The 13,901-nt window shown below is 37.3% G+C and overlaps 2 protein-coding genes across 2 annotated transcripts; one reads left to right on the top strand and one right to left on the bottom strand.

The window, feature by feature from the left end:
• The first annotated feature begins 521 nt into the window (after nucleotides 1–521).
• LOC143711284 (uncharacterized) lies at nucleotides 522–2,124 on the top strand. The gene is made up of 3 exons (XM_077202664.1): nucleotides 522–583; nucleotides 684–1,263; nucleotides 2,075–2,124. The coding sequence occupies exons 1-2, from the start codon at nucleotides 559–561 to the stop codon at nucleotides 1,244–1,246; spliced, it is 588 nt and encodes a 195-aa protein (XP_077058779.1). The 5' UTR covers nucleotides 522–558; the 3' UTR covers nucleotides 1,247–1,263; nucleotides 2,075–2,124.
• A 1,514-nt stretch (nucleotides 2,125–3,638) lies between these two features.
• Nucleotides 3,639–13,541, bottom strand: ift52 (intraflagellar transport 52 homolog (Chlamydomonas)). The gene is made up of 14 exons (XM_077202639.1): nucleotides 13,436–13,541; nucleotides 12,967–13,243; nucleotides 11,468–11,555; nucleotides 11,273–11,402; nucleotides 10,601–10,676; nucleotides 10,417–10,488; nucleotides 8,695–8,821; nucleotides 8,513–8,596; nucleotides 7,590–7,658; nucleotides 6,544–6,698; nucleotides 5,738–5,825; nucleotides 5,471–5,579; nucleotides 5,218–5,363; nucleotides 3,639–3,889 (listed from the first exon to the last, which is right to left on the bottom strand). Exons 2-14 carry the CDS (start codon nucleotides 13,083–13,085, stop codon nucleotides 3,845–3,847), a joined length of 1,308 nt encoding a protein of 435 aa, XP_077058754.1. The 5' UTR covers nucleotides 13,086–13,243; nucleotides 13,436–13,541; the 3' UTR covers nucleotides 3,639–3,844.
• Between the last annotated feature and the right edge of the window lie 360 nt (nucleotides 13,542–13,901).

Raw genomic sequence — 13,901 nt, 5'->3', positions numbered from 1 at the left:
GAAAATATATTCCAGTTGTTAAAATCAATCATTTGTAAATATTTGTTTAAAATCGAAACATGCTAGAAAAGACAAAAAATTCCAACTATGGTTAGATTCCTGATAGAATAGTAGGGAACAACGTGTATGATTTGTTTAATTGACAAAGTGTGTAATTGATTTTACGTTCAAATTTCACCTTACAATAATTGGTTTCAAATGACAAGACACTAAAAACTAATTTCTGTTTCTCATAAATAACTTATGTTTCTTTTTTCCTTTTTTTTCATTATAACAATCAAATATTGCATGTGGATGCGTTCAGAGAAAATATCTATTGAAAAAATAATTTTAATTTTCTCTCTGCTTTAATTATTATTAAAAGCACTATATAAATGTAACAAATTATTATGATAAATAATAAATTATTATTACTTGAATAAAGATTAGTTCATTCTGCTGATCAAGATCATGACCCGATCAGACTAAACGAGCCAATAGTTGGAGAACTAGGTAAATGACCCAATCAAGGCACAGCTATAAATGCAAGCTGAGTCTAATTAAAACCACACTTGCCTAATGGATTCAGGACGGGATAAACCTGGTATATACAAATACACATTTTGACGTTTAAATCAAATCTAACCATACTTTCTCAATAGTAAGCTGTTTTCACGCATAATGAAACCCTACTTGTTTTGCAGAGCTGACCAGGAGCTCTGAGGGCCCGTCTATGTCTGACTTTGACCGAGGGTTTTGCACAGACCAGAGTCTATCTTTATCAGCGGTTTCATCCGACGGGTTCCTGAGGCAGAGTAAAGGTGTTGTGCAGGAGTATTCAGAGCCCAACCCGTGTCTGAACTACTCCACCAGTCTTTATTCACCTCTAGTTGCCCTGAAGAACATTCTCTCTCCAGGCAACAGTCCAGTGCAGGGCAAGTCCTCCACACCCTACGAGAGAGTGAAGGTTCAGAAGCTGATCCTGGGAAGCTCGCTGGACCTGTCCTGTGTCGACCTGACTGTCACGCACCCCTCATGGGAAGTGTCCCTCGTGAAGGCCATAGTCGAGAGCCCGAAGTCGTGTCTAGAGTCCACATGGAGTCCCATTAACCCCTCGGAGCCTCCTGAGATCTCGCTGTGGGCCGGCCCTGATGTTTCAGGGGATCTTCAGCGCTCCTGGAGGGAAATGGTCTGGCAGGGATCGGGTCAAGCTCTTGCAATCCCAGATCTCAGAGAGGAACCGAGTTCACCCAACTTGGCCATTTGATGGACGCCCTGTTTTAGGTGTGTATGCATGCTAATCCGTGTTGGGGAAAGCTACTTCTAAAAGTAATGCATTACAATATTACGTTACTTTTTATGAGAAGTAATTTGTTACATTACTTTAGCGTTACTTTTTCTCACCTGAGCTGGACATGTTTGTTTTAATACCAAAAAAGTTATAATTTTGGCAAATGTAAAGGCCATTTCACACCAAAAATGAAATGAATAAGCCTCGGGCTGAAGGAAATGCATATTTAAACCTTTAAGCTGCTGTTCTGGATTAAAGAATAATAGGATACAGGAGAAGGAAGCTCAAAACTCTTATTTCTAAATCTAATCTGAAGTGATTTGTTTGTTGGTATGGTTGAATTAGATCATTGAAGGTCAGCAGCAAAGACATTGGTTAATAAATTGAGATTAAATGCATAAAGTATATTTGTGTAACTTTTAATATAGTTAATTATAAAAGTTCTGCATAACTCTTGAGGTTGAATTTTACGGTTTTTATTGATTTTGAGGAATACTGAATGTTGTTGTGCAAGTGATTAAACTCTCATTTACTCTAGAACTAAAAACCATGTTTACACCCAGTGCACACACAACCTCACTGGGGGCAGGAGAGATGTCAGTCAATAAATGTGAAAAAGTAACTAGCGCTACTTATTTTAAAAACTTTAAGATATTTTGTCATAAACTGAAAAGTAATGCGTTACTGAAAGTTATCTGATTACATGATCAAGTTACTTGTAATGAGTTTCCCCCAACACACCGACAGTAATACTAATCCTTGAAGTAATGAGAGATAGTTTTAACCTTCTGCTTTGTTTTACAGATGATGTGATGCTTACTAGAAAGGCACCTGTGGCTTTATGTAAATGTATTTGTAATAATGTATGTATTGAATGATTTTCATTAAAGTATTGAAATGCCTTTTATTCATTGTAAAAGTAGTTTGTTACAATCTACTGAAGATCGTATTAATTGGGGGTGAGTGAGCTTCTTCATCCTGCAAAAACAAGGGAAATGAGTTTTCTTACTAGGTATAGTTTTGTTTTCCAGTCTTGCCTCAAGATTTACTTGGAAGCAAAATTACTAGATACATTGAGACATTAAGGGCCTGTCCCAATACCTCCCCTTACCCTAGATTTCTGCCCTAACCCTTGTTTTTGCGCGTTCTCGTGTAGGGGTAGGGTGTCCCGATACTCTAAAGAGCAAGGGGGAGTGCTATTCTCCCCTTAAAATCAACCCTCAAAACATAGTGCGGTCCGATGCAGGCTTAAAACGTATTGAGGTGACGTAGTGAGGTTTGCTGCGCCTGACGTAGTGAGGTTTACCGCGCTAATTTGCATATAGTGGTGTCCCATTTCATAGGGAAAGATCTTCAACTCCACTTCCCTTGTTGAGGGGACTTTAATTTCGAGGGCACTCAAAACCAAGTGGAAGTTTTTAAGGGGGGAGAAATGGGACAGGGCCTAAGTATTGATCTCTGAAAGAAAAGAAAAACCCCATCAAAATGAGTTTGCTTAAAATAAGAAAATATCTGCCAGCGGGGTCCGAGAAATAAACTTGACTCAAAGGGAAAACAGGATTATTTTTCTGACCTCACCGAGTCATTTGTTCTGGTTTTAAAGCAAAAACTCAATTTTGATCAGTTTTTCAGAAAAAAGGATGTAACATCAGTTAAGTAAATGTGTATTTAAAAAAAAAATTGATATTTGTACTAGAAAACAAGACAGGAAATCCTGTAGACTTTTTTTTTTGCAGTGCATAAAGCACTAGAATGATTTACACAGCAGAGGATCAAAAACATGTTTAGGTTTCAATTTTCTCTCAATCACGTGCCAAAGAAATTAAGCAGTGGTTCTCCAATCTGGCCCTGGAGAAGCACCAGAACTGCACACTGTAGGGGCCGTTCACACCTGAACACTTTTCATTGCGTTTTGGCCGTTCATTTACACAGCAACAGCAATTTGGGGGCCTACAAATGCAAACTTTTGAAAACGGGTTTCAAAGTGCAAGTTTATGAAAGCAATCCTGCTGGCATCTCCATGTAAAATACAAAAACATGAATTTGAGAAAACCGTGGCATCATGCGCATGCGTGTTATGCTTTCAGTCTATAGGAGTGTAGTGTTTCTGGATCCATGTGAACGGGAACCGTTTTGACAACGCTGCCGTCTGTACGTGAAACACGCAAAGGAAAATTGTTTCCCATATTAACGACTCCAAGACCTGAAATGAGTGCGTCAGATAAGAGACATCAAAAATGGGGAACTCAGGACCAGAACTGAAAACCACTGAATCAAAGTCAATCTTTTGCATAAAGTCTCATTATTGGATATCAAATATTGGAATTGGATGCCAATGTGTGTGTATACAAATATGTTCACACATGAGTAAACAAAGCTCATATATTTATTGAAAAAACGCAAAATGTTACAAGAAAGCTTGTGAATTCTTTATACCATAGGCTTGTAAAGTTTTGATGAACCACATCTTGCAGTTTGAGTGTTTATATTGTATATATATATATACACACACTCACACACATCTCCAAATCAAGTCCTTGCTCCAGTACTCCGCACCTCCAAGGTCTGCCTGCGTCAATACATGTTGAATCTTGCTTCTGCGGTGTCAATATCATGCTCCTTGAGGAAAGAGAAAAAAGAAGCAATCTTAAAGCCACCATAAAATCAAAATGGACCATTCTTGTTTTTTTTTTTTATGGAATATTGCATTATTTTATTATAAATGATTTATCGGTGCACATCATTATTGTTTTAAATTCACGTGTCTCAAAATATTGAATCAAAATAACTTCCTCTCCCTCTTTCTCTGATGACAAGGGCGGAGCAACCTGTCACTCACATGAGATCAGCCAATAGCATACCACAACCATCCAATCAAATCCCCACAGACAAACTCAAGCCCCGCCCACATAAGCTCTTGTTCCATAAGCCGTTTCACTCAGATATACGGCACAATAGGGAAGAAAAGACTAAAGTGGCTTCCCTTTCATGACGACTTAAAAGATAATAATTCACCCAAGAATGAAAATGTTGTTATCTACTCCCCCTCATTTACAGTTGTTCAAACCACAAATTATTTTCTATTTTCTGTCAAACACAAAAAAAATTTTGGGCAGAATGTCCAAGCTGCTCTTTTCCATAACTCCATAAAGAACCAATAAAACATCACACAAATATCATAAAAGTAGTCATTAAGGCGTGTGTGTAACATTATTTAATCTATAGTGATATTCTATAGTATTGTAAATTAAATTTAAAGTACCCCTCTAGTCAATAATCGTATCACTTAAAACTCATCTTTGATCACCAAAATGACATATTAAAACGTTTTTTTCCTTGGGAAAAATTCTTCATGCCTTAAAATATCTTGAATGTAACTCGAGACCCTTGCCCCATTTAGTATATGCGGTTCTATGAATATGCAATTGAGCCCCGCCTCCACTCACTCACTAAGCTCAGAGATCCAGTCGTTGACGATCACACGTTGATCTGATTGGTTACAAGGTAGTTTGTGACGTCAGAAACACCAGCGATTTCAAAGCGTGTTTTTGAGACTGTCTTTGGTTCACTGCAGTTTTAAGGAGAAAATACTCAGCAATGCTGTCGACTTATGAATTTACACATGGTTTGTCCTAAAGCTCATTAAAAACAACACATAGACACATAAACAACATTAAAAGCTGAATTTTCACCACAGGGGGACTTTAAGATCTCAGGCTACTGTTTTTCTGAGCTTTGCAGTATGAATCACCATCCACTTATGTTGTGTGGAAAAGTGGAAAAGCTCGGACATTTAGCCTCTCCTTTCATTTTTGTGGTTCACAGAAAAAAGAAAATCCTACAGGTTTGAAACATGGGGTGCACAAATGACAATACCAATGGAATTTTTAAATTAAAGACTAAATGAATGGCCAAATAAAATGGAAATATTTATGTGTCCAACTTACTACATTGAGTTTCTTGAACTCCACCACCTGGAAGAAGACGTGCTCCAGTATGTGCTTGGCATCTCTTTTGTCCTTGTCCAACTTCCCTGTCACTCCTAAGATGTCTCCACATTTACGTACATAAAACTCAAGATCATCATCGGTACCTTAGAGAAGACAACGCAATCATTACAAATCGCCAACCGCTCAAACTTGAGACGATGACAGGATTACAAATCTTTCTGTGCATTCGGAGCCGATGGTAGAATCTCACATTTGTTTGAGAGCTGAGCCAGCCTCACTTTCTCAGAAGAAAAGGTCTCGTCAAGGTCAAAAAGGTCAAGCATGGGTGGGCGGAGGTCCCTAAACGCCGGCTGAAAGACCTGAACACAAAATAAACAGATCATCTACAAACACACTTTAAGGCATTTTCAGCAGGGAATAATCAGAGCACATTATAATGATGCATTGAGTTGAGATGGAGTGAAAATAAAGTCAGTGGACAGTGTGTGCAGAGCTAATGTAATGAAGACGAACTCACGGCCGGTTGCAGAAGAGGAAGAGGAGTTTCAAACTGAGGTGTGATCAGCTGGAGCGCTTCATGTTTTACATTCAGCTGCTTGTAAGCACTAAAAATACAGACAACCATTAGTTATTAATATTTCAATGCATGTCTGCTTGGCCAAGCATTAGTAGTGTAATATATTGTAATACAAAAATGCAACAATATGTATCGTGGATAGTGACTATATGTATTGTGTATAGTTCACCCAAAATAAAAATTCCTGTGTGAGAAAAAAAATCAAGTTTTCAGAGTTTTAGTGTCCTAGTGTACTATATATAATTTTATATTAATAATGTATAATAATGCAGTGGGGGAATATTTGTGTGTCCCGATAATGACAAATGTCTGATGTTACCGGTAAAAAGTGGCCTACATTAATATCTAGTCACTGAAAGAGTGAAAGCATATTAGGTCTAAAATAATTCTGTTTTCAGCTTCAGAATCATGAATGTTGTTATTCTGGTGTCTCTATTGTCCTGTACTTTGGGTTTCAGCACCAAGTCCAATCCTATTCATTTACACACGCAATGTAACACCAAATTTAGCATTTTAATAAACGGTTAATTTTTTGTTAACCTTTTATCATGTCTTGGAGTAGCGCAATAATCTGGTATCGTGAGTTGTATCGAGTCGTGACATGAGGGTATCACTACACTCCTAGCGAACACACAAACTCATGCCCTGTACACTGTTTTGTATCAACTCAAGCACACAAGAACAGTTCAATGCATGACTGTGTGTGTTTATGTCAGAACAGAACATGACAGAAATGTGGATCTTACTCCAGGACAGAGGGAAGAGTGTTTGTGTGCAGCTTTAGCAGAGACATGTCAAACAGGGATGTGAAGTCTCGCGGGTTCTCGTCTCCCTCCTGCAGACACACTCTCAGACGGTCAGACAGACTCCCAGTGTCCGGAAGCATGGTGTAGTCTGTGATCTGGGAAACATTAAAGGAAGATTGTCACCGCACCGTCCTGAAGCACGACCTGTGTGTTATATAGTCAGGTCAGATAAACACTACTGTTCAAAAGTTTGAGGGCAGAAACACAGCATTAAATTGATCAAAAGTCACAGTAAAGACATTTAGAATGTTAGATTATAAATGCTGTTATTTAGAGCTTTCAATTTAAAATGTATCACTGTTTCCACAAAAATATGAATGTTTTCAACATTGATAATCATAAATGTTTCTTGAGCATCAAATCATCATATTATATTGATTTCTGAAGGATCATGTGACACTAAAGACTGGAGTAATGATTCTGAAGATTCAGCTTTGATCACAGGAATAAATTAAAATTTTCTATATATTCACAGGAATAAATAAAATTTTAGCGCATATTAAAATAGAAACCAGTTATTTTAAATTGTAATAATTTTCCACTGTTTTACTGTATTTTCTATCAAATAAATGCAGCCTTGGTGTGCAGAAGAGACTTCTTTCAAAAACAGTAAATAAATCTGTGTCGAGCAGGACGAGGCCGAGGGCCGTGAGAGAGCGGCGCGAGGATGAGCGACTCCTGCGCGGCGCACCGGTCTCGTGTCTCTCACGGAGGAGCGACGTCAGTGTAGAGAGAGAGAGGAACAGGCCTGGGCTTATGTTGTGTTTTGTGTTTTATTATATGTGACAGCAGTCGTCCGTGAGGGGCTGCTGTCGTTTACTTTAGTTTTGTATTTGATTATTTATGTATTATTAAAGCTGTTAAATGTCCGCTGGTTCCCGCCTCCTCCTTCCCATAACAACTGCGTTACAAAATCATTATGAGCCCAAACTTTTGAACAGTGGAGTATTGTAACACAGATATGAAGGTAACTAAGTTGCGCTCACCTCTGGGTCCTCTGCATCGATCTGGTTAAGAGGAATGTTATCGGTTGTAAGCCACTGGAAAACAACATCCTGCAATGTACACATTATATTGCATTAAAAAACAATACATTCTAGACAATAACCACAAAAGTAACTGAGCTTTTACATTTTATGAAGGACATGAGAGTGCTTGCCCATGCAAAGATCACTACCACAACGTGTTAACGTTTTGCTATGTGTTTGCTAGCGTGTTCTGTCTGGTTAATCTGGTATCGTTTACCCGAAAGGACTATAAAGGATAAAACAACACATACAAAACAGAGTCAGCACACTCCCACAAAAAAAGGCAAAAGGCTGGAATATACCACACAACGTTTAATCTAAACAGATTTTCAAACACTTGGCATCATACACTTGCCGACTTTGTAAATGGTTACTAAACAATTGAGAATCACACATTAACAGTCGTTCAGCACAACAAACTTGTGCAGAAATAAGTCCTGTTTGCTAGGAAATGTGCGATAAATGACAACAATATGTGTTCAAAAACATGTTTGAGATCATCTGACTGGATGAAATCATAGCTTGAAGCTACAAAATTGGAGTCTGTGCACTATGAGAATTCTGTCAACTGTGACTTTACAAAATCTGGCGCTGACTTTCAGTGACAAACTGTCCATAATGCAAATCGGGGCAAAAATCTGGACAAAAGTTGTGTAGTGTATTCCAGCCTTGAGCCTCATGATTTGAGGTTATCACCCATGGCTCAAACTGTGCAAGACGAGCTACTGTACTGGTGAAAGTTTAGGGCTAGGGATTTGTTCAAAGTGTGAGCAATAGCAAAACTACTAATTTACAATTAATCACACTTTGAACAAACTCCTAACCCTACACTTTCGCCATCAGTATCAGTGACATTTTGCAATAGCAAATGAATATCCTACCATGATTTTACTGTTCTCCTCCTTGTCCAGGTACTGGTCACTGAACATGTGACATGAGCCCAGAACTGCCAACTTGCCAGCGTTCTAGACACAAACAGAGACATCGAAGCTCAGGATAAGGCCCAGTGAGTTGAACACAGGTATGACTGAGTCTGATCATCAGAGTGACTGCACACACACACCTTAGGCTGATGGAAGGCAAGAACAGGCCTGTTGAGTGGAAAACACACAGAGCCAGTGGACAGCACGGCCACCGCTGGCTTCATCACGTTTAATGTGGCCCCATACGGGTAAACGAATGTAAGTGCCCTGTTTAACCATCAAATAAAAGGTCATTACACATTCTGATGCGAGACTTTAAAGTGACCCTATTATGCTTTTTGGGATGTTATCTTTTATGTGGTGTGTAATAGTGTGTAATAGAGCTGTTTGTGAATGTAAAGATCTGCAAAGTTTCACAGATCACAGTGCAGATAAATTGATTTTTTGTTTCCTGAAAGAAAGAAGTGATTCTGAACTGAAACGAGTCGTCAGTAATTCCAGTCTCACTTCCTGCTGAATCTCAGTAGGTTTGTAACAGATTTGCATAATGTCAGTCTATGTTCTTCATTGGCTGCCATGAACAATGTCTACTTTGACCCTCAAACACTGTAGTTTATCTGAGACTGGAAGAGTTTGGTTCGTGTTGTTCATGTGGAGAAGACGCTGTTTTCTGCTGACAAAGCGAATCCACTTTGGCCCTGTTTCTCACTTTTTATTATTACATAATTTACCTTATGCACAAAATTTGAATATCGCAGAATTTTTTTGCAAATAAAGCACCGTTTTAATCCCATGTGTTCTAGTGAACAAAATCCTCATATCCTGTGACATTAGCACAAAATATCAGTAATAAAGTTGCTGCAGTCAGGCTCTTTTTCCTTCCATCATAAATGAGTTTATCTCAGAGCGTCAGATGAAACAGAATAAACACTGTCATGTTCTCTTGCGTTCCGATGCTGGTGTTCGGGAACACACTCGTGTGTGTGAGACGCTTCTGGAGGGAATTAAACCAAATCATTCTGATCACACACTTTTACTCCGGCGTTTCAGAAACACCAAACCAACATATGAGATACTTCGATGTGATTGGTCAGCTGGTTAGTCCACTTATCCAATCACAGCCTCTGCTGAGGCAAAGTCGCATGAGGTTTTTGTTGCGCATCAATTTATTTATTAGGTAAATGTGTTTCCATCGTAATTTATTTGCATGTCTTATCAGATAAAAATGTAATCACCTCACTTAAACACACACGGTTGTTATGTGCATTTTTAGACTTTTTCCATCCAGCATTTATATAATATATATCTGAAAATGCTCATCAAAATAGGTGGATGGAAACATGATGATGTTCTTCCAAAGGATGAGACTGAAACGTTAAAACCAACGCCATCGTTACTGTTCGTATCACTGAGAATCAAGAGTCGGGGAAGATCAAGAGATGAAATTCAGATATGCTAATGAGCGTTTGGTTTCTAAAACGGTCGACCAATCACAACTGACTAGGACATCTGACCAATCAGAGCAGAGCAGGTCTCAGAGAGGCGGGATTTAGAGAGACGAATCCTTGATCGAACCGTTTCAGACACTAAGAGAAAAGAGCTGATGCTGCAATGGATATTATCGGAAAATGAAAGTGTTTTTTGAGCTTGAATGCATGTAAAAATGTTGTAGGAGACGCCAAAATAACCTGTAAAACAGCATAAAAGGGGCACTTTAACTGTAAATCCACTGTATCTCTGTACGGTTGGTAGGACTGGAAGAACTGGAAGAGATGGCTACTCTCTCAGAGAAAACCTTACAGGTTCCTCCTCAAACATTGATCAACCGCTGATAACATACAGAACATTCAGCTCAAGCTTACTGGGAATTATTCCCCGAAATTTCTTCATCAATCACCCCTGTGACCACTTTACCAGCGGCACGACTGATCTCCCTGGAAAAAAGAAGATTCAAATCATTTAAATCCTGTAAAGACTGGTTAGTTTCAATATAATATCCAAACAAATTGACAGAGAAACATTTCAACACACATGGGAGACACAAACCTGTTCAGAACACCATTAGACACAAGAGCTTCTTTGGGATGGAAATATTTATAATAGACGTTCCTTATTACTGCATCTGCAAATCCGTGACAAAAAAAATATACATTTCAGAATAATGGTTAAGCTTGAACACACCTCTTCCCAGATGAACATATAAAAAAAAAAAAAAAATTCAATATTTATATGAGGCACAAAATGGCACCATGACATCATCATATTAAAGAAAAATAACTTTATAAAATAGTTTTAAAATATTGTTCATAGCATAACGTCATGATGACAAGATATTTGGGGGAAAACATATGTTCTGTCTCTTGAGATCTTGACTTGAAAAACTTGTTTGAAAAAATATACATACCGGTAGTTGTGTCCACGCAAATGTTTTCAATGTGTAAGGAAATTTAATTTTTATACCACCTGACATTAAATAAAATTAATTAAATCAAAACTTTTAAAATGGTGTAAATGTTTTTCAATACATTCATGTTTTCTGTGTGTGTGTATATATATATATATATATATATATATATATATATATATATATGCATTATAAACTACAATCAAAATATCTTTAAAAAAACAGCCAAAACCATTTTCTGAATTAACCTAAACGTTTCGATTTAGTTTATGAGACTATGATGTACAGGTGACATTAAAACCAAAACACATTACCATTGTTTATCATAATCCCAAACTCTTCCAGGAGGAAGTTGATATTAGTGTCATATTTCATTTCTCCTCCTTCTCCGAGCATCACCAGAAGCCCTCCACCACTGTCCAGATACTGCTTCAGCACCTCCAGCTGAAACACACAGCAGGTTCACAGCGAAGCTTGAACTCATGCATATCAGAGCCTCAGACTCTCACCTCAGCCGCAGTGAACTTCTCTCGAGGGCCTGCGGTGATCCATAACTTCACTCCCTGGAGTTTCTCCAAGCTGAGCTCCTCTTTGATGCTGAGGAACATGATAGTTTAGTATGGAAGCTTCTCTCCGCCATGAAATAAGATAAATAAAATCAATTCTGACTTTTTTTTCTCTCACAATTGTGTTTTTATATCTCACAGTTGCAAGTTATAAACTTATAATTGTGTTTACATCTCACAATTCAGACTTTTCTTTCCGCAAAATTGCGAGATATGAACTTGCAACTGTACCTTTTTTAGTTTACATTTCATAATTTTGACGTTTTTCCTCGCAATTCTGAGTTACATCTCGCAATTCTCAGTTTCACCTGGTAATTCTGAGTTACATATCGTAATTCTGTGTTACATCTCATAATTCTGAGTTACATTCGCAATTCTCAGTTTCACCTGGTAATTCTGTGTTACATCTCATAATCCTGAGTTACATCTCGTAATTCTGAGTTACATATAGTAATTCTGTGTTACATCTCATAATCCTGAGTTACATCTCGTAATTCTCAGTTTCACCTGGTAATTCTGTGTTACATATAGTAATTCTGTGTTACATCTCGTAATTCTGAGTTACATCTCGTAATTCTCAGTTTCACCTGGTAATTCTGTGTTACATATAGTAATTCTGTGTTACATCTCGTAATTCTGAGTTACATCTCGTAATTCTCAGTTTCACCTGGTAATTCTGTGTTACATATAGTAATTCTGTGTTACATCTCGTAATTCTGAGTTACATTCGCAATTCTGAGTTACATATAGTAATTCTGTGTTACATCTCATAATTCTGAGTTACATCTCGTAATTCTCAGTTTCACCTGGTAATTCTGAGTTACATATAGTAATTCTGTGTTACATCTCATAATTCTGAGTTACATTCGCAATTCTGAGTTTATACCTCATAATTCTAACTTTATATCTCACAATTCTACCCTAACTTTTTTTATCATAATTTTGAGTTTACATCTCGTAGTTCGTAATTGAGTTTACATCTCAAACATGAGTTCATATCACGCAATTTTTACTTTTTTTCACAGAATTGTGACTTTTTTATATCTCAAAAATGTACATCTTGCAATTCTGACTTTTTTAAAAAGACTCAAAATTGTGATATAAAAAGTCACAACTGGCTTTACTAATAAATAAAAAATATTCTGCAGCAAAACGAGCTTCCATACTTCAGTAACATTGTTTTAGTCAAGTAGATTGGTCTAATTTGAATATGAAAAGTAAGACTGATCACCCCTTGGCAAAATGCTAGCTGGTCAAACTAGTTTTTTAGGGGTTAATGGGAACATTAATGTCTAATGGGTATTTTATTAGCATATCTGCAAATCCAACAAAATGTCTGTATAATTCCTGTTTTGTGATATAAATGGGCACATCACCAATGTAGTGAATAAACCTCCTTCACACCTGTAAACATGTTACATGAGCCATTTAAGAGATTTCACCTTTGAATCTTCCATTGTGCTCTTAATTTCTTCTGCAAGGACTTATATCCAGAGTTGGAGGTGAAGAGCTCTCGTTTGGATGCGTTGAAAACAACAATATTTCGTTGCTCTTTTTCCATGCTGGCATATGGATAACAATATGTACAGATGGACAGATTACTGTCTCACAAAGCTCGATGCTTTCGTCGCTGTTTTCCTCACAGGCTGATGTATTTAATATTTCAATACATTATCGCCTCATGACAACCCCGACGTTGAACGACAGCAACAGCAAGAACTGCAAAATATACATAAACTGTAAATATTGTGCTTTATAATGTCACCGTTATGAGCGGCTAAGCTAGCAGGCTAAAGCTAATAACTCTCGCTACTGATCAAATCTGTTAAATAACATGAGAGTCATAACGCTACGTCATTGTACAAAATGTAAATAACGTTACTTCTAAAAAACGAAAAAGGAATAAGTTACCACAGAATTCCCCAAAATGTGGTGGCCTTGAGCGATGCATTGTGGGTATTTTTGGACAACACAAGCGTAACCAGGGGCGCTTCCTTCATAGCAACTGTGTTTGCGTACTTGTGTAAAATAAAACAGGATCTTTTTTATTCATTCTTAAATTCATTTTTTATTCATTCAATCGTAATTATGACATAAAACGTCGTAATTATGACATACAGATTCTGTTATATGAATATGAGATTTTTATGGCAAACTAAGTCATAACTATTGGTCATTTTTTTAGATCAAACGTTGAAATTACCAGGTAACCTTTGAGAGCAACAAAACCTATAAAAAAATAAGTTAGAAAGTCAGGGGAAACTTTATTAGTCAGAACTAAGTGACCTGATAGGATGGGATTAAAAAAAATTAATTCAACTTACACTGCCTCTCAAATATGGGCATGAAATATTTGAGTTGAAATTATTTTATTTCG

This window comes from Siphateles boraxobius, unplaced genomic scaffold (genome assembly GCF_051911475.1).
Source record: "Siphateles boraxobius isolate OS27281-9 unplaced genomic scaffold, OSU_SipBor_1 5, whole genome shotgun sequence".
NCBI lineage: Eukaryota > Metazoa > Chordata > Actinopteri > Cypriniformes > Leuciscidae > Siphateles > Siphateles boraxobius.
The sequence above is the reverse complement of the archived record's forward strand: the minus strand, read 5'-3'. Positions and strand labels throughout refer to the sequence as shown.